General features: G+C 39.7%; 1 protein-coding gene across 1 annotated transcript; it reads left to right on the forward strand.

Annotated features, from left to right (window-relative positions):
* The first annotated feature begins 796 nt into the window (after positions 1–796).
* Positions 797–11,933, forward strand: tmem200ca (transmembrane protein 200C, genome duplicate a). Its single transcript, XM_076971681.1, has 2 exons — positions 797–1,166; positions 9,376–11,933. Exon 2 carries the CDS (start codon positions 9,409–9,411, stop codon positions 11,014–11,016), a length of 1,608 nt encoding a protein of 535 aa, XP_076827796.1. The 5' UTR covers positions 797–1,166; positions 9,376–9,408; the 3' UTR covers positions 11,017–11,933.
* The last annotated feature ends 8,453 nt before the right edge of the window (positions 11,934–20,386 follow it).

The raw sequence follows: 20,386 nt of genomic DNA on the forward strand, positions 1-20,386 counted from the left end.
AAATGTTCAGTGCATTGACTATCAAACTCGTCTGACCTCTCACCTTATCACTAGATCCTTTCAATGATTAAAACAGCCATCATCTCAGGTGTAGTACAGATTGCTCACACGATTAACAGTGAAATGTATTTACTTGAGCAGTGATGTGTAGAGCTGCCTTGCCTGCATCATTTAATATTTAACAAAATAAGCACAGCTGAGTCCCCTGCACAACCAGCTGAGCATCAGAATGATGGAGCTTCAGAATGAACAGGCCACACCTGCAGAGTCAGAAGGCACTTCAGATTTGGGGCTGCGCTCTGGGTTTAAGATGGGAGAGATTACACAGCAAATGGGGAAAACGGTGTGGCATAAAACACTACCCCCTCATCTTTGATTTTATTTTATTTTTCATTGTATCTTGGTTGTATTGGCTATATTGGCATATGAACCCCCTTTAAAATTGATTTTGGACTGGTAGAACTTGGAGTTCCTACAATGCTGGCATACACACAACACTGCCGAGGCAACGTGAAAACACATCAAGTCATTCTCTCATTCCCCGCAATAAATTCAGAGCAACTGTATTTCGGTATTAAGATGAATATGCTTAGGTCGGTATCTGACAGACTTTCTTTTAGCTTGTGTTTTCCATATCCGTCTGTAACGATGAATGACAAAAGCATTTACTCCATTCTTTGTCCCCGTGGGGCTCCTGAGAGAGGACATCAAGCGTTTGGACACTGGATGAGTAGTACAGTCAAAAGACAATTATTCAGATCCTGCAGCAATTTCAGCACATTCAGACTCCTGTGGTATCATAGCAACAACACCAGCGAAACAGCATCAGCACCCCCATCACCCGTGTGCCTGCCAGCCACAAAACTCTCCATTACAAACCGGGCACACAGCTTCCTGACAGACGCTCTCTGGAGAACAACGAGAGGCTGGCGCTCCAAATAAAAAAGAAACCTGCTTGTTTTAGAGGCAAGGAGCGATGGAGCCGCTGCCAGCGCCACATTGTAGGAGGAGAGTGGGTCCGGCGAGGTAGAAGCCCGAACCTCCCCTCCGTGCGGGATTACATGACATACGCGGAGCTCTTTTCATTGCGCAAAATGAACGCTTCAAAGGAGAGAAACTTTTTGATCGTCGTCTGAATATATAATTGCTTTATATTTTTCCACATGGTATGTAACGTTACTTTATATACATACATACAAATGACCTTTACCATATTGACAGAATGTGCGTTTTAAGCACAGGGTGAGCGTTCTGTGGGTGTGTGGGTTACGGATCTATTCTTTCACAGATTTTTCTTGTGCTTTTATGAATTTTTAAATAATTGTGGTGGCTACCGTATGTCACGACGCAGCTGTTATTACTGTCTATCTTTACATATTTACATATAAATATGGACATTTTTACATTTGTTACTTTGCGCTTCTTTAAGTTAGAAACACAAAGCGTTGTTTTCTGTGTCTTTTCTCCGTCTTGTTCTTGTGGACGGGCCGGTCCAGACAATCAAATGATGATATAGGATGCGCGCGAGGAGCGGTGTGCGCGTGCGAACACCGTAACACTGAGCACTGATGGAGTATGTGTTGGTCCTCACAATGTATGAGTCAACATTGTCGTCGGACACAAATACTCTATCAAACATAGAGTATGATTTATAATATAACCTACAAACTGGTTGTATTGTGGAATGTGTATGCTAAGAATAGCGCGCCGGCTATTTAAAAGGTTTTGTGGGCATATTGTATTTTTCTATTCGTTGGCTACATGGCAGGAGTGGCAACTCTGTCCACACACACTGGTGTGTGTTGTTGTAGTAGTTATGCCAGTGAAGAGCATACACTGGTGTGATGTAGTGGCACTACAGTCGTATGATGCAGGAGACTACTTTCGTGTTACTGAGTGCAAGTGACTTTGTCTTGTAAAACATACGAGCTTGTTTGTTGATTTATGTTTCATATGTGTGCGTGTTAAGATATGAGCATGTTATCTTCTTCCTCACGTTTGTCACGTTTCAGCGATCTTGCCTTCTGCAGGAGCAATGTAACCACACGCAAGACTTGTGTCGTTAAATATGTGTCGACTCGTGCAGCCACCACTATAGTGGATGAAAAGTTCTCAAATCCCTCAATTTTAAACTATAGCATATACAAATTTAAAAGGTCTACATACAATCAAAGGAACCAGACTCTTCTGTTTCTAGAAAAACAATTCCAAAAAAGTTGGTTTAAGACTGGCTGGGTATCTGTTCCACTGCAATATGAAAGTCCTCATGCAGGGCAATCACCATACGATTTAGCCCAAACACTCACTGGATTCTGAGCAAAAGCAATAGGCTAGCATGAGTCTTCTGTTGAATCCATGCCTCAGATTTATAGGTCCAAAGAACGCAAAGAAATTCAAGAATGGTCAGAAGAAAGAGGTGGGGGTCTTCAGGGGTGTGGGTCTTCCTGGCAACAGCATATAAACATAACCATAACCTGAGGTTGATATATTGAGCAGTACTGATGGATGGCTTTGTGCTGGAAGGTTTACTGGAATAAAACAGCTTTATTCCTCACAGATTATCACTCTTGTACTTGACAATGCAGCAAAAAAGAAGAGAGGAATCTTTTGTCTGCTTTGAATTTGATGTTGGGTATGAACTATAGTCGTACAGAGTTATTCCCTTGGAGTTATATCAAAAAGGAAATTTTTATCACTAAACTATTAGCAGATGTTTATATAATGAATGATTTCTTGTTATTCTTCTGAATTCATTGGTCATTCTTTTCTGTTTTCTCTCAATATACATTTTCATTGTAATATATCAGTGGTTTAGTCAGTCAGTTCTACTTCATTGTTTGACTGTTCTTTAGTTTTCAGTTGCTCTCTGCCTGGCCAATAGTGTGAAAAAAAACGACCTGAATGAGTAGTAGCTTCTAGACATGCTTCTGCTATGGCAGTACAGATATATGGTTTTATTTTGGTAGTGTGGTTTCAGTTTATTTTAAGAGTTTCCTGTCTTATGTGGACACATTTTAAACTAAGCTCTGGTGTTGGTCTTAAGCTAGGGCACAGTGAATTTGAGTTGGACTTTACATCCTGCCCATAACCTTCCAGCAATCCAAATTCTGAGAAATGATGCCATTTGAAATGAAATCTCAAATAATGTGACATTTACAGTAATTATTTGGCCTTAAAGTGTGAAGCAAGTTTACACACTTCTACCATATACCTTCAGGTTTCAGACTGAGTCTGAAATGTTGTAAAAATGTTTATACAGTATGAAGATAAGAAACAAATTGTTCAGTAGAAATAAATTGCTGCTTTACTACCTCATCAGATTATAGTTTAATTTATTCATCCCAACTAATTGCATATCAAAAGAAATGTTCACACTGCAACACTATATTGTTAGATCAAGGTCTCTACCCTTGTTTATAGCTAATTACTTTGGGTATTACTATGTCTGTGTCATATCACTATGAATGTCAGCAGCTGAGTGAGTCACTGGATGTTAGCTAGCCGTCCCCTCATGGGTGCTGAGTGTGGGGATTCCGTGTTTAGAACTATTACTATGAAGATAATTGTTAGTTTAATGACCGTGTACTTTACTTGGGCACATTTCACTGCTCATTAAGCTCCATATAAGCTCAATAGGTTCACCACAAGGTCATGTACACCTGCCTTGTCATTGGAGTGCTCATAGATTAAATTAACTGTCTAGTGGAGTGTTTTCTCTTTTCTGACAATGAAAAAGATTTTGGTGGCATGGGGAAAAAAGTCTTTCCAAATTCTGGGGTTATCTGATGCTGATGCATGACTAGTTTTAAATTTAGGTGTTATTAAAAAGATTAAGCATCATTAAAAAGACAGAAAAGTATGTTTTGTTGGAAAGGTTTAAGTTTTATATGCATAGCACTGGTATTAAATGCTGTTTGCTGGGTACACAGTAGGCTTTGTGAGTAATATTAAAATTAAAATATTAAAGCCTCTCTCACATTTGCTTCCACTACCTTTAATGAGCCACTTGGAAATGCCTTAGCTGTGCATTGCTGGGTTTGGTGGACCACAATTTCTACAGCAATCTAAGAGTTTAATGTTTCATTTCATCTCGTTGGTTCAGATTAACAGATCATGTGACTGACCACGTTGCTGTCTTGCCAGCTCATGCTTAATTTCAGATATGCATTCATACTACGTATAGGTCATCCATCCACTGACCTATAAATGCATCATTGACAGCATGTGTGAATGTCAGCTTTTGTGTTATCTTTTCTTTCTTGATCACTCGCCTCGTTTCCTTGTTTACTATGGTTCTCTGCTGTTTGCTTTGATGTGTGGAGAATCCAGACAATCCTTTGAACCACAGCCCTCAGCACTAGTCTTTCACTAGTCTGCAGTATCGGATATATTTACTGACAGCAGACTGACATGTTTGTGGATGAGAGTGGATTGAGCTGGAATGGTGGTTTCAGTACCAATGCAGTAAAATTTAGGCTGTAAGATTTTGGATTGAGCAAAACTAAAATTTGAAATTGTTATATTTGCTGAAACAATACTGAGAGAGTTTTTTGATGACTCAATAGAAATTGTGATCAATGCTTTATTCAATGTAAAACCCCAGAGGAAAACTTTTATAAATGTCTATTACTAATATTTTTCATACCCAACATCAAATTCAAAGCAGACAAAAGATTCCTCTCTTCTTCTTTTTTGCTGCATTGTCAAGTAAGTACAAGAGTGATAATCTGTGAGAAATAAAGCTGTTTTATTCCAGTAATCCTTCCAGCACAAAGCCATCCATCAGTACTGCTCAAGAGATCAACCTCAGGTGGTTATGGTTATATGCTGTTGTCAAAATCTCTCTCTCTCTCTCTCTTTCTCTCTCTCTCTCTCTCTCTCTCTCTCTCTCTCTCTCTCTCTCTCTCTCTCTCACTCACTCTCTCTCGCGCTCTCGCTCTCCAAAACTGCAGTGCAACATAGTAAACATTATGGACCATAGGTTTCTCAGCTGTTAGATGCCCATATTTAGGGTTATGAACAGAAGCCGAAGGATATAGCATGCTGTCCTGCAGTGGAAGCACCTCATACGAAGCACCTTTTGTTTTCCACCAAAGTGAGGGGAAGTAGTTTAATGAACACTGCACTGTGGCAGTGCATTCATCACCTCAAATTAAGAAAAATGGCCAGTGTACCCCCAATAGGGAGCGAACCCAGGAGTGTCTGTGTGGGTTTCCCTGCTGCTTCAGGATTGATGGACCCTGGTTGTGGAAATGCTAGTATGCATTTTATCTCCAGAACTCCGTACTTAAAGACAAAATAAAGATTTAATTGTTGTAATAAATTATCACAGCACAGTCAGTGCTAAAGAATACAGAAAGTTTATAACATTTTACAGCATCTTCTTTATACATGTGTACTGTGTTTTCCAGAATTTAAAATGTTTTGCCAGTCAGATTTTTTAGCCTGTGTAAATCTATAAAAATCATTTATCTCTACTGTGAAATATACATCTGAGACGATTCCAAATTTCCTTCCTCACGTTTGGTACTCAAACTTTTAGTAATTGATATATAATGACTTAATGGAATCAGTGCATCACTTTAAAACCCTGTTGTTTTAAACTTGTTTAGGAAATTAGAGAGAGCAAGATGCAACTGCTCCTGTGAGCCAAAGTGGGACCCAACCTGTCTGTTATCATTAGCTGGAGCACCAGGTGTTCTGCTTGCCATCTGTTTATTGGCCAGAAGCCATTTAAAAAATCTCATTTATGTCTCCTCCACATCTTGGAGTTTTGAAGCCAATGTTTATTTGTTAAGATTAACTCTCAATACCCAAAATCCTTTCAAAATGACAGTCAGTCTACCAAAATGTCTGAGATTAACTATATCAAACATTTTTGTGTTTCTTTAATCAAACTTGGCTTGTGTATATTTCTTATCTTATTTAAGACACTGAGATGGCTTGAGTGAATCACAGCTGCACTGTGGGAGGATTATTCCCCAGTGATCAGAGGCCTTAAGAGTTCATGCGTATGAGTTCATGGACAACCTTCACCAGACCCGTGGAGAAAGGTTTTGGGACTGTATTCTCCACAGACAACTCATACACTGCCCTCCAGCATTATTCACATTCTTGTGAAACATTTACAAGAAAGAAAAGCATACATTGAATTAATATTTCAATCTGAGGTACCCAAGTGTCCAGCAGCCATTCCCTAATGGTGCAACCTTGATGAGCTGGAGCATTGTTGTCCACGAAGATGAAATTAGGCCTGTGTTGTTCATGTAGATGCACATGATGATTAATGATGTTATTCAAGTATTATTGGTTGTCACTGTACCATTCACAATGTGTAGGGCAGTTCTTCATTGACTAGAAATACCTGCCTACTCTGTAACACCATCACCAAAGGCTCATCTGGTAACAACAGTGGCTGATGCATAACGTTCTCCTTGGCATCTCCAACATCGCTGGCGACCATCATTTCTGCTCAGTGTGAATCAACTATCATCAGTGAACAGCACTGAGGCCCACTGGGCCCTAGTCCAGCGTAAATGCTTCCTGGCCATTGCAAGATGATGCCACTTGTACCTGGTGGTGTGGTCAGGTACCCTTGCAGGTCATCCAGCACGCGGACCACTATGATGTAAATGGTTTGGAATGATCTGACATGACACTTGGGTGCCTCTCGCCTCTCTTAAATGTGCCTGGAGTTGTGTGGCATTCATCATCCAGTTCTGTTCACAGTGAAGTGGTCATCAGTGTAGGATGTAGCCAAAGGACGTCCACTTGTATGCCTTTCTGTGACTCTTCCAGTCTCTCTGTATCTCTGTTGCAACCTGCTGATGACACTCTGTAACACTATAAGCTCAGTGGTCACATTATTGGTCAATTCATGTATCAAACACCTTTTGTGGATTTTGACGTTAAACTCCTTGTTATAGAACAGCAAGTTGTACAAAAAGTACTGAAATATTGAACATTCAAATATTGACATTCAAAGTCACATTAAGTTCACCTGCAAAGGTTAGAGTACATTTTAGGTTCATCCTGAAATTTCACCTGAAAGCCAAATTACTTTTTTTGAGTAGTATAAAGCAACTTGTTGTATGATAAGATGGAAAGGAAGGTATTATGCTAGTTACATGTTCAGTGACTTCACAGGTTAATATCTACAGATATGAACATGGATGTTTCAAATAAATTGAAACAAAGTTTAAACAAATCTTACTTACACTGTTCGTTAAACGTTTCTTGATTAATTTACTGAATGTTTTCAGATGTTTCACTGCTGCTACATCACTGATGTTACTGAGAATCTGTTTATTTAATCTAAAAAGGACCATTCAATATAAAGTGTCACCTCTTTTGCTGTTTTTTTCAAAAGTAACTCTGGAACTGGACCCTATAAACAAATTTTTGAACTACAGAGATTAGAGGTTAGGCTGCATAAATAACACATTTTTCATTTAATTTTGTTGTTGTTCATCTGTGTTTTCAAAAAATGATGTTGCAGGCTACCCTCAGCACAGGTGTTCAGGTCCACAATATGGAGGAAGAGGTTCCCACTGGCCTTCAGATTCATGTTTCGGCAGTTGGACAGCAACTCTGTTCTTGTAGTAACGTTGCTGTGGTTGATTACAGGGTTGAAAAAAAGACCCCGAGTCCCACATCAAAGCCCAACTTTCAAACATATAAAAGTACATTTTAAACCATCTGCTTCCAATTTCTGTGTTGTTGTATGTGAAATATGCACATAGTGAAAATTCTTTGTGGCTTTTTTTGGCATTTTTTCAACTGTTAGGAGAACAATTCTATCTTCAAATGCACCACTAGGTTCATTTGACATTGTTGCAAACAGATGGAACATTCTTTCCAAGAGAAAGCTTTCTTCAAGGTAAACCCTAAAATGCCTTTAGAGGGCCATAACTGATTCAATATCATGTGCTGATCATAAAGAAACAGCTACAATTAAGAATTGTATAGCATTTGGATTGATATTGTATTGATATTTTGGAAATTGTATATATCAAATTCATGCTGTCTCAAGCAGCCAAGCATTCTTTTTACTTTATACTAGTTTTTGATGTGCAAAAATCTATAAATACATTTTAAGACAGATCTTAGTAATGGTTTCGAATGTTGTGCTCTACAGTGCAGACTAGTGGTGGAAGAAAGTGTTCATCAAGTCTTGCAGAAAAAGAATGGAGTATTTTCCAAGACCATAAATCAACACCCAGACTAAAGCTCTAAGTAATGAGAATGATACCAAGGCTATGTTTATGACCATGATCTTGAGAGAGGTCTCAAGATCAACACCATGAAATCAACCCTATTAAATGTATTCTGTTGCTTAACTCTGATCCAATTGAGCTGATTATTCCTTACAGGAGGTTTGAAGTATGTCAGTTGTAGTCTTTTAAATGCATTCTTCAGAACCTTGGTCTGCCTTTGCATATTAATTATATTCATTATTAGTGAGTAAAATCCACACATAAGCATGATGCATCAAGCTGTTTCTGTAAAGAGTGTACAAAACCATTTTTTTACTCTACTGTCTTCCACAGAGACACCAGCATCCATGACTATAAAGGCATTGTTGCCATTGCTCTTGTCCTGCATGTGAGCATGTCTGAAATACATTCTCTATTAGATGTACCATCCTTTCTGCAAACAAAGCCTGTCTGTACCTCCAAGCCTCTCTGCTTCTCTTTATACCTTGGTGTGTTTTATTCTTTACCCCACAACTGATAATGTCAGATTATTAAGCATTAATTCCCAGAACTCTGCAGGGTTTCCTGATCTGCTAGTAGATGAAGAATTCCAAAGCAGGTTACACCTGAAAAGAGTCGTGTTTTTGTTGAAAGAGTCCTGAAATCTCCCAATTCTCTTTTTGCTTGGGTATTTGTGGCTGTGGGTTATATCATCTGTGCAGTCACATCTGTCTGCGTGGCGTAGTATGAGTTCTCCTGGACTCCCACGCATGGCTGATAATCACGCGTGCTCTCCGGGCCTGCACAAGATGCCATGTCACAATGCTGTACTCAAAATGCGCAGTGCCTCCTGGACCCCACGTTTCCTCAGTTCAGTTATCATGTCAGATGAACAAGAGCCAGGAGAACAAATATTCCATTGATTTGAGTTCAAATTTGCTTGGCTAACTTGACCTTTTTAAACATTCACTTTTTTTCCCTTTATTTGCTTTTTTTTGGGGTGTGGTGGGATGGGGCTGAGGTGGGGGTGCAGAATACCCAAAGTATTTGAAATACATCAGATCATGTAAATTACTGTAATACTGCAGATGCTTTAGTATACTTTAATCTGCTCACATTAGGGATTCAGCTTAATGGCACTATCATTCTAACTGCTTCTCTCTCTTTATGTCAAATTCAGGATGATTAATTATTCACAAGCTCTGGCCTCATTATGATTGCCACTGGGGGTCTTCTGCGGATCTCAGCCAGACGCCAAGACTCCCTCCGTGCCAAAAACCGTGCGGAGAACAAGCGTAAGAGGAAAGCCAAGAAGAAGAGGAAAAGTGAGGTGGTGGTGGTGAAGGGCAAACTGAAGCTCTTCTCCATCTCCGGTCTGGTCGCTGCGCTTGGCATCCTTGTGCTGCTTGTGGGCATCGCCTTGGCAGTGCTGGGCTACTGGCCTAAGGACAGCCTGTACCCACTACTCACCCCTAACAGCTTACACAAACCACAGAGACCTGAAGATGTAAGAGTGCCCAAGTCAATGAACTGGACCACTAATGGCAAGCTCATTCATCAGCTAAATGGACACACGCTCATCTCCAATCACTCCAATGGCACAGCTGAGAATTTACCGAAGCTAGGGGCTTTTGCTGAGTTTTTGAATAGACACTTATATTCAGATAAGCTAAAAGTCTTTGGGCCATTGATAATGGGCATCGGGATCTTCCTGTTCATTTGTGCCAATGCAGTGTTGCATGAAAACAGGGACAAAAAGACAAAAATCATCAACCTCAGAGACATTTACTCCACAGTCATTGACATCCACAGTTTGCGAACTAAGGACAACGCTTCGCACAATGGGTTTGTAAACTATGTACAATCAAAGGGGCTGGAGGGTAAACCAGGATCTATTTACAGTGCTGCTGTGCTAGCAAAAGAGTCCTGGCCATCTTCAGGCTCTTTTAAACAGCACCAGGGCAGCCTGCCGCCGTCCAGACGGTCATCCAATGGGAAGGCACAGGACTTTCCACAGGACAGGCATTCATTCACAGATACTGTGTATAGCATCTGCAGGGAGCAAGACAGAGCCACCAAATCATCAACAGTGCCCAAGCACTGGGAGAGCAGAACCTTCATGACGTCCTCAGGCAGTGCGTTCACGCTACCAATGATGAAGCTCAACCACAGGTCTGTAGAAAAGAGGAGGGGCTCAGACAGGACTGGGGAGGTAAGCAACGAGCATTTGGATGCAGATGCTATTCGCCATTGCCTTGAGTCTCTGGCAGCATCCGGGAGCATCACCAAAGCCAGTGTGGAAATGGCTCAAACTCACTCCATCCTCTCCCAGGACTCAGTGGAGGTTTACAAGAGCAGCGGCAGTCTGCAGGGAATGCCACACGTCTCCCAACAGGGCTCGCAAGTGCAACTGCTTCCTGCCTCACCTGGCCCCAAGATCAGAGGGTCTCACCTGTCCCTGAGTGCCCTATCGGACTACTCCAGGTCCATCGGCCTGGGCATCTGCCCGTCCACCCCTTCACGCCGGCACATGGAGCGACCCAGGCGCCTCAGTTGCCCTCGAATGGAGGGCCTGAGTAGTGGGGGCTACATCAAACTGGAGGGCCTCGGAGGAGAGTCCTTCGAGTCCTCGCTGTTTAGCTCTGCAGATCCTTTGTCCAAAGGTGAAGTTTCAGAATCTCTCCCCGTTGAAGAGGAGGGTGCCTCCAGTGAACCCGACAGTGGTGTCGTCAGGCGGTACTCAAACAAAGACAAACTCATCATGATCTCCCGGTCAGACACTACTTTGGAGGACATTGAAACAGAGAGTGTAGAAATTTAATTGAACTGGTGGATTGGGGCAGTGAATTTAAATAGTGGATTTAATAGGGATACTATATGTGAATTATTACAGCAATGGATACTTTAGCCCTTAGAGAAAATGAACGTTTATACATCCACTAGGGTGGTCTCTAGGTAAAAATCAGAACATAATCCATACTGTAGGAATTCATTGTTTGATGCCTTTCAAGATGAGGTTTGCAGTAACACAACTTGTTAAAATTATACTGGCATGTCAGGTCCAAAGACTCTTATAATTGCTGTTTACTGAAGGAGCAAAGCAAAAATGAAGGGCAACAAAACATCTCAGAGTGTGATAGCACAGGTGTGTCTCTGCTGGGGTCAGAGGTCAGTCTTTCCAGTAGGAATGCAAAGTGGCTGTTCCAAACGTGTGTTGTTTAGTTAATTAATGGAGAATCGCTCTCTGAGCGGCATGTCTTTTTTACTGTAGTGTCATTGGACTTTTTTTTAATTAACCAGATTATTGATTTTTTTAAAAAGTTTGACTTGATACATAGCAATATCTTATTTGAAATGTGGACTGCCTGTGGACAAAGCATTATGTTTGCATTTTGACCTGAAAAATTCTGTAATGTTTTTTATTAAACTTGTATGTTTCTGGTTTCTTTAGATGTCTTGCTTGTTTAGAAATGGCTGTAATGGCTTTTGCCTGAACTAAATACATCCTCTAGCACAATGGCCTGCTCTGTTCAGTATCATCAGATTCCATGAGCTCCTCCATTCAAAATACCATGATGTGTTTCTGGATACAGAGTCCTGTGTGAGTGTGTTTTTTATGTACCTGATTAAATGTGGGTAGTGCTGAATCATGCTATCTTGAAGTACATGCTTACCCCCGTGTTCCTTGTGTCACACACCAAACCATGATGATCATCATAGAGTACAATCATTTCTGAAATATAAACTAGAATTCTAGAACTGATGTGTGTGTTGTCTTTTCATCCCTACAGTTCATAGTGTTTGAATGTTGAGCAATACGCAGTCCTACACAATAAGAAGGTTTAGCATCATTTAATTTCAGAAAAATAAAACTTGGAAAATAACCCTACATCAGCCGTCTGTAAGGACCAGGAGAGAGATCCCTCTATGGGAGTAGCAGACATCTGACAGCTATGGTATCCTTGAACTGTCCAAACCTTTCTCATTAGTTGTCAACCTTTAAAACTCCATCAGATTACTTTTCCCTCTTCAGACTAACACAACGCTTGACTGTTCAGCTCTTTCGGTCCATCTCTGTCGTTTTCGGCTCCAGCAGGTGGTTTATGTAGTAGTGGAGCTACAGTCAGCTTCTCTGCAGAGGGAGTTTGTCTGGATCACCTTTGTCATGTAGATGACCTTTGTCATGATGACCTTTGGCCAGATTGCCAGACAGGTCTTTATGGGACCTGCCACAAAGCTCCTGTCTGTCTGTCTGTCTGTCTCTCTGTCTCTCTCTCTCTCTCTCTCTCTCTCTCTCTCTCTCTCTCTCTCTCTCTCTCTCTCTCTCTCTCTCTCTCTCTCTCTCTCTCTCTCTCTCTCTCTCTCTCTCTCTCTCTCTCTCTCTTAAATAACACTGTTTTCTGTTGCTTTGCTTGTAACAACACTACTGTCATTTGTGACTTGTGTTCCTATTATTGCCATAATTTCACTCCATAGTCAGGTTTCCTTTGGCTGGTTTGGTGGTTCAGGGCTACAGTAATTAACGGCTAGTTTCCTAGATGTCATCATTACAGTGAGATTAATCGTGCTCTGAATATAAAATATCACCCTTCTGATTCAAATAACGGGAGGATCATTTATTTTCTTGGAGGGTCAAGTTCTTGTTCTCAGTTAAAGTAAAGATAAATAACATGTAAGTCACTGACTGTTCTAATGTGAAACATCTAATATCTAAAATAATTTCTTGCCAAAACATTAACTGAGCAACCATGGTGATAATGTTACTATATATACTCTGCAACAGTGTTCTCTACTGATAGATTAGCTTCCCTTTGGTTAAGATAAAGATGTTCTCCAGGGAGCAAAGGGGTGATGTCATGTTTCAAGAGCTTCTGAAGAAAAACGCACTGCAAACCGACGTCAACTCAAGACACGTCTCTTCATCTCACTCCAGCTGTGTCATGCTGATTCACCATTGTTCAGGCATCAGGCGTCTGTTTGAGAAATATGAAAGCGGACACATTTCTCTGTTAACCATGTCTCTGCAAATGCAACAAGACTGAATGAGAATATCTGGTCATGTTGTCTCAATATGGACTGGAACATCATATCCAAATGCTCAGGCATTATGAATATGTCTGCTACGTCCATTATGCTGACTTCTACAGACCTCACATATTTTGCCTATGAGGTGTTTTGAGTCTCTACATGCAGTGAAAGCTTACGCACATTTGCAAGTATTTTTGATCCCAACACTGTAATAGAAATACTCTTATATATTTAAAAAGCCAAAAAAATATCCGTGAGTCCAATAGACGTAAATGTCACATCTGAATTCTTCTGGTTCAAAGCATTAAAAGGTGCTTCAAGATCTGTACTGAAAAGTAGAACAGATGTTTAAGTAATGCCAGCTGTGTTTCGTTTCCACCAATCGTTGCACATGGTAACAAGAGAAGAACAAAAACGATGAAGAACTGAAGCGTTCATGAGGCCATGTGCAAACCCGTGAGACAAAGGACTCCACTATCTGCTCTGCTAATGTAACTAGGAGATTTGTCCAGCTTTTGCAGATACAGGAAATTGTAAATATCACCATGATTGTACAAACAAACAACATGCATACAGATACTGTATGAATCAGATATGTTGGGCATGGAAAGGAAAGTAATTTCTCTGGGGACAAAAATTGCCTCTGTCTTTATTAACTGCTGCCTGTTATAAATATTGTATACTTCAAGGCCAAAGTTCTCATCTCACAGTGCCATCTAGTGGTACATTTTCCCATGGGCTATATGAAGCTTCCTCATTTCACTCCATAAATAGCCAGATCCACTGGCTAAGCCAGATATAATTATAACATATAAAATTATAGCAGATAATGAATTCTAGAGATTTGTGTGGGATGAAACAAAAAAGCATTCTTAGTAGTGACTGGGTTGGGATACCTTTACCACAGATTGTATCCCAACAACAAAGATTCACTGAAAATGTGAAGAGCTTGATTCAATAGTGTATCATTTTTTGCATTTCTAAAACTTTTAAATGAGCCTTACTAAAGGTTATTAATAGGTTATGGCATTCATCATTGTTTAAAGTTTAGATTATATTAGAAAGTTTAGGAATAATGTTATTATAAGGACACACATGCTTCTGATGTCATGGTTTTATGATTTGGGTGTTGATGCTAACTGACCTTTTATTATTTGGTCAAGACTCTGGTTCTATGGACAATTTCTACCGCAGATACGTCAGATACGTGCCTGACTCTTTTTTCTTTTTTTTCTGAATGAGGACAAGTCGGACAAGTCATTCATTTCTGAGTATATAAGTATGAAAATATTTTACTGCTGTTATTTCAGCAGTAAAATTGTACTTAAAGAAGTACAAGTTCTGATTACTACGTTAAAATCTTAAATCCTTAGCATTTCAGTTATAAATATATTAACACATATTTATAATAAATATTGATTTATAATCAAATTTACACAGATTCAAGTTTCATAGTTCATAGTTCATTCATTCATTCATTCATTCATTCATTCACTAATATCACTTGAACCACAAAATAATTTTTACTAAAGTCTTAAAACAATCCGGATAGAGGCATAGTTGCGTTCTGTTTAACTGTACACAGGACACTTAAGAGCAAACCAGACTTGCAGTAACCTCACCTGAAAAGGGAACCTCACCAACACAGCTTTGATTTACTGTTCGCGAGTGTATGCTTGTTGCAGCTTTGGCCACTAGGTGGCGAGCTCGTAATACGTTATACATAATACATGCAGCCGCTTATGTTCGTTGTAAGAAAGCTGCTTGTATCTAAAGCAAATGCTCCATGCTTGTTTTCTATAATCTACTGCTCTGGAACACTGCCGTCAGTAAACTCAGAAAAGACCAAATAAAGGTCAGATTAGAGCTCAGAAGCAAGATAGAAATTATTTAAATGCATAAAAAAGTATTATTTGCCTGCCAAAAAAAACTATAAAATGCTCAGAACTCTCCAAACTCAAGCACTGTTAGTTCTGCATAAACACCTTTAAGAAATACATGCCTAAGAAATACAAGGCTGTCAATGTCCCAAACTGGAAGAGTGCTTCTACAGCTAGTTCATTGAATTTCTATATGAGTCTGCATACACACTTGACATTTGAAAAGAACTATTGATCCTCTGCTTGGTGCTCTGTGTACTTTTATCTCTTCTCATGTATATCTGTGTAAAATTAAAATACTTGATCTGAAGACCTGGTTAGAATGAGAACATTTTCAATGCACTTTTTGATGTTATTCAATATATTCACATATATGTGGTTCATGCTCATCAATGGATAAGTTTATCTTGTACATCCAGCATCTAAAAATAAAAATTAAAAAAACCCACAAAGGCCTGAGAATGTAAATACTAACTGTCTACCTTGGTCTTGCATTTAAATTCCTCACTCACACATATTATCACTCTTTTTTGTCATTATTAACACAAACAACCAAAAAGTTGTAACATGGTCTTCAGTAATTTTGTCTTCTTTTTGGAAGTCTTAGAAGAATATTGGTTCTGAAGGCCTTAATTCTGAAAAAGGCTGAGATCTTCCTGCCTCTCGGTCAGCCTTCATTGCAGTCTGACAGTACAAACCTCGTTCATGCTGGTCTGATATATGCATGCGTTATCCATCTGAGCTAAAAACCTCGGCTTTAACCAAGACATTAATACACTATACACTTCATATTTTCTCCAACCGTTGTCCACTAAGTGCCATTACTGCATGTTTGCTATAATATTACCCAAACTGATGAGTCCATAGTGATGCAGTGCTATGACACACCTGCTGTATGATCAGATGTTTACAGGCTAATCCGTTCTTGGTTCTTGGTGCTTTCAGTGGCTTTGAGGAAGTTGTTCACTGACACATTTTTAGAAACAACTGCAGGCAGCCACAGTAATAACAACGCACTGTGCATTAGGGGGGGAAGCAGATGCAATCTTAGTACTCAGGCGGAGCTGCAATGCTCGGGGGAGGCTGAAGGTAAGTATCTCTCTTCATGCATTTGGGTGGGTTTTGCATTTTAATGGCTCTCACATCACACTTTGATGAAGTTGGACAACTCTGCTGCATTGCTGCAGCCCAGATGCGATTCATGAGAATCCTGAAATGGAGGTAGACTGTAGTGGGGCCAATATTCTCAATGAAATAGCTTCTGGTTGTATCTAGTGAGGTCCAAAAATAGGCCAGCTGATATGCTCTTATCCGCCTGCTCCCCGTGGTGATCCTATTGATCACGTAAGAATGGGTTGCTTCTCTTTCAGAGCCTGCCTTGCAACCCTTGAGCTGGATGAAAACATACTTGTGCTGTATGGTTACCTGTGGATTAGCAACAGAAATATCAGACTAAGGTGACTTATGGACTTCTCTCCAAACAAGAGACCATAATTCTGTTTTTTGTTGTTTTGCTGTTTGCTTTTTATTTTTCAGACTTGAAAAATTACAACCAGAAGTCAAATGTTTTCATTTTAAATACCGATGTGTGTCACTAATAATATTTAATGTGTCGATGATGCACAATGTTTCAGCTAGTCCCAGTAATCATTTTGAATATGAACTTATTATACTGTATAATTATGTATAAAAGGCAGAAGAACATGATGGCGTTCTGCAGGTTTCTGACACCATCAAACCCTTCAACAACCCTTAAAACAGCCTTTAGGTTTTAGCTTTAGAAAGCAATGAGAAGGCAAGTATTTTATTCCAGGTGACTGATTTATCTTGAATTATTTATAGTCGGACAGCACTTGCACAGAAGCTTCAAAAGACTGCAGTACTGGCCTGGTGTTATACTGCTGTTAATTTGCCTGTAGAAATGTTTTGCCAAACCGACAGCTAGGCTCAGACATACTTGACATTTTTGGTGATTTCAGGTTGATTTTTGTGATTTATTTTATTTTTATTCTTAGTGTGCCAACAGTGTGCCAATCAGTCTAAAACAGAGCTAATGTCTAAAAACTATATAAATAAAATATTAGTACCAGGCTACACAGTCCAGTCACAGAATGCTTCAATGCAAGGTTATCTAGTGACGTCACCGCAGTAGTAGTATCTTATAGGTGTTCAATATTGTCACAGCTAACGTCCATCAAACATCTCCCTTTTAATTCATATGTGATGACTATGTGTACAAACCTACACGCAATGAATGGCCAAAGCTCCAATATGCATTACGCTAATTCACTATAAATGACACTACTGTGGAATGGCATATTATTATGAGTGGGTGTGGTTCCACAAACGATGAGCCCGGTACATGTCCTGATCCAATGCTTGGGCAGAGACGTTTGGAGTCCAGGTTCGGCTGTTTACAGCATAGTATGACATTAGCACTGTTTTGGGTTTGATGTTCCGTGGAAAAGTACAGGCTTTGAGGTGTTGGATAGACTAACATCGCTATTAGCTGCTTTTTGGAACAGCAAATCGGAATTTTCGAAAGGTATAGTAACTAAGTCTTTGTGTTTATATGTGGACCGCAATGTTTTGTCATGAATTAATTATGAATCTGTGTGAATGCTGCCCGTCCAGAACACGGTTTAATGGGGTATAACATCTGGTGCTGCTCTTACTGGGTAATGCAGCTCATTTAGTCTTCGGTCTGATTAGATTACTTTGCTGCAGTTTTTGTGGCGTGCTTGTATTAACTGCCTTATTTGTTGATGCCGTTAAGTATTTTATTTTGTTGCATACTAGAAGGCTAAATAACTCCGCCGCATTATTTACAGGTCCTGGATATTCACTCGGTTATTGCAGCGTGTAGGTATCTGTAGCAATAACGGTGACAGTTATACTGAGCTCTGAAAACCAAATAGCTTCAAAAAAATGTCTGTATCCACGAATTATCAAGTATACAATATAATATCATACAATTCTTGATGTCGTTAAATGTCGTTTTTTAAAATATATATTTTTAAAAGTGTACAGTCTACAGAACGAACTCTTTTCTCCCAGATTGCTTTGATTAAAAAACGCACTGGGATATTAATAAACTGGGAGCACTTAGTGGTATTTAATGTTTCTATAGGGTTGTGTGCTTTACATTTGGTCCGTATCTCCGTCCATCCAGCAGTAGTTTCGTGTCTTCGTCGAGCAGCAGCTATATGAAGTCCCAGATTCACCTAAAGTAAAAATGTCTCGCTGTCAACCAGGTCCGACTTCTAGTTTGAAAATTATTAGCGTCCACTTTTCAGTAGGTATCATTTTTGCGAGATTTTTGATAGGAAGAATAACTTGGGGCTTTGTTCACGTAAGTATTTAAATATTTGCAGTACGTTTTACAGGACTGGTCCATTCATTGAAGCCCTTAGCTTCATTTTCAGCTTGGAGTGCTTACACCATGCCTATAGCTATGTGTTAACTATATTGCTAATGTAAATTTGCTTTTTAAGAATTTTCTAAACATTTAAAGCTTTTGAAAGGATTATTATGAGAAATATGTTATTTATTTATTTATTGCAATTAATTTTTTCTCCTTTTCATTCTGAATGTATCCGGATGTCCTCATCTTTGTGGGTGGACCATTATTTTACTGCTGGATGGATCATGATTGTGAGTACCCATTTAAGTAATACTCTGCTGCTGCTACTGAATAATATTGTAATGTCTTAATTTCCAACATTGAATGTGATGTTGCAACTCCGCATACATGCATTTGACATAACAGCCTGAAGTGGGTACCAGGATATCCAGATACTTTCCATTATTGGATACATATGCATTGTAAACCAATTTGCTGTCCTCTTTCTTAATTGAGTAATGTCTGAATGGCCACAATAAACTGCCTTCTGTCTGCCTGATCTAAAATCAGCTTTCCCCAGCTTTATAATTGTAACACACTATTCAAAACTCTAACCAGGTCAGAGGAATCAATGGCCTATAGAAAGGCTGTCATTACTGTCACAGAACTAATATTATGCATGCGGAGGACTTCATACATAAACAGCTGGACTTTAATGGTGAGATTGTCATTAGGAAGGAAACTTAGTTGCATGGTGCTTAATCTGCAGAACCCCTCTGAGATGGATTAAGCACAGCAAATGCTGCAGCTTTACAGGTGCTTAGAGATTAAAAAACACCCGGCATAAATACATGCTGTCAGACATTGAGTCCAACTCTACTCGTGAATATGTGGTCATTGTTTAATTTTCCTTACCTCATCATGGGTCTATTACTATCTCATAGCTCCATCTGCCTCTTTGGATATAATGTTTGGGGGTATTGGGTGGATGGTTCAGTGATCTCTCCCTTTTTTGCAAAGGACCTGAGCTATGGAATATGAGCACTATGAAAAGCCAAATTATTAGAATTGATTCACCATTATAAATCAGACTCCCCTTATTTACCAGCAGCCCATAAAGAGCTCTATTACAGAAATGACTTATCGTACCTGAATGTTATTGTTTTACTTTATTGCTTAAAATACAGGATGAATGTCAATTTCTGAGACAGGAACGATTCTGCTGCTTTGAAAATGTTCAAACTTGAATGGTTCAAACTCTGCAGCTTGCTTTCTTTTTGGAGGCAACGTGGGCTGAAATCTGTGTGGAATCTCTGTGCAATGGGGGTACCCAGTGTTCATAGTACAATATCAATGGGGGTACCCAGTGTTCATGGTACAATATCAATGGGGGTACCCAGTGTTCATGGTACAATATCAATGGGGTACCCAGTGTTCATGGTACAATATCAATGGGGGTACCCAGTGTTCATGGCATCATTTCAATAGGGGACCCAGTGTTCATGGTACAATTCCAATGGGGGTACCCAGTGTTCATGGTACCATTTCAATGGGGGTACCCAATGTTCATGGTACCATTTTAATAGGGGACATAGTGTTTATGGTACAATTCCAATGGGGGTACCCAGTGTTCATGGGACAATTTCAATGGGGGTACCCAGTGTTCATCATTTAATCTCAAGGGAGAGGCTGGTGTTCAAGGTACAGTCACATGGCATAACCCTGTGTTCATGAAGATTTGGGCATGGGCATAGGTAAACAGAACAGCTTGGGTTCATGATGGCATTTTCTACGGTGTATTTGCTCTTAGTTTTCTATGTGTCTCCTATGATCAAGAATACATAGCTCCTGTCTAAAGTGGACAATCAGTGTTTGCTACCACATCTCATACTAGTACACATGAACATTATTAGCAAGTTAACTTAGTACTGTGTCTTAAT

Source organism: Brachyhypopomus gauderio, chromosome 13 (genome assembly GCF_052324685.1).
Source record: "Brachyhypopomus gauderio isolate BG-103 chromosome 13, BGAUD_0.2, whole genome shotgun sequence".
Lineage (NCBI taxonomy): Eukaryota > Metazoa > Chordata > Actinopteri > Gymnotiformes > Hypopomidae > Brachyhypopomus > Brachyhypopomus gauderio.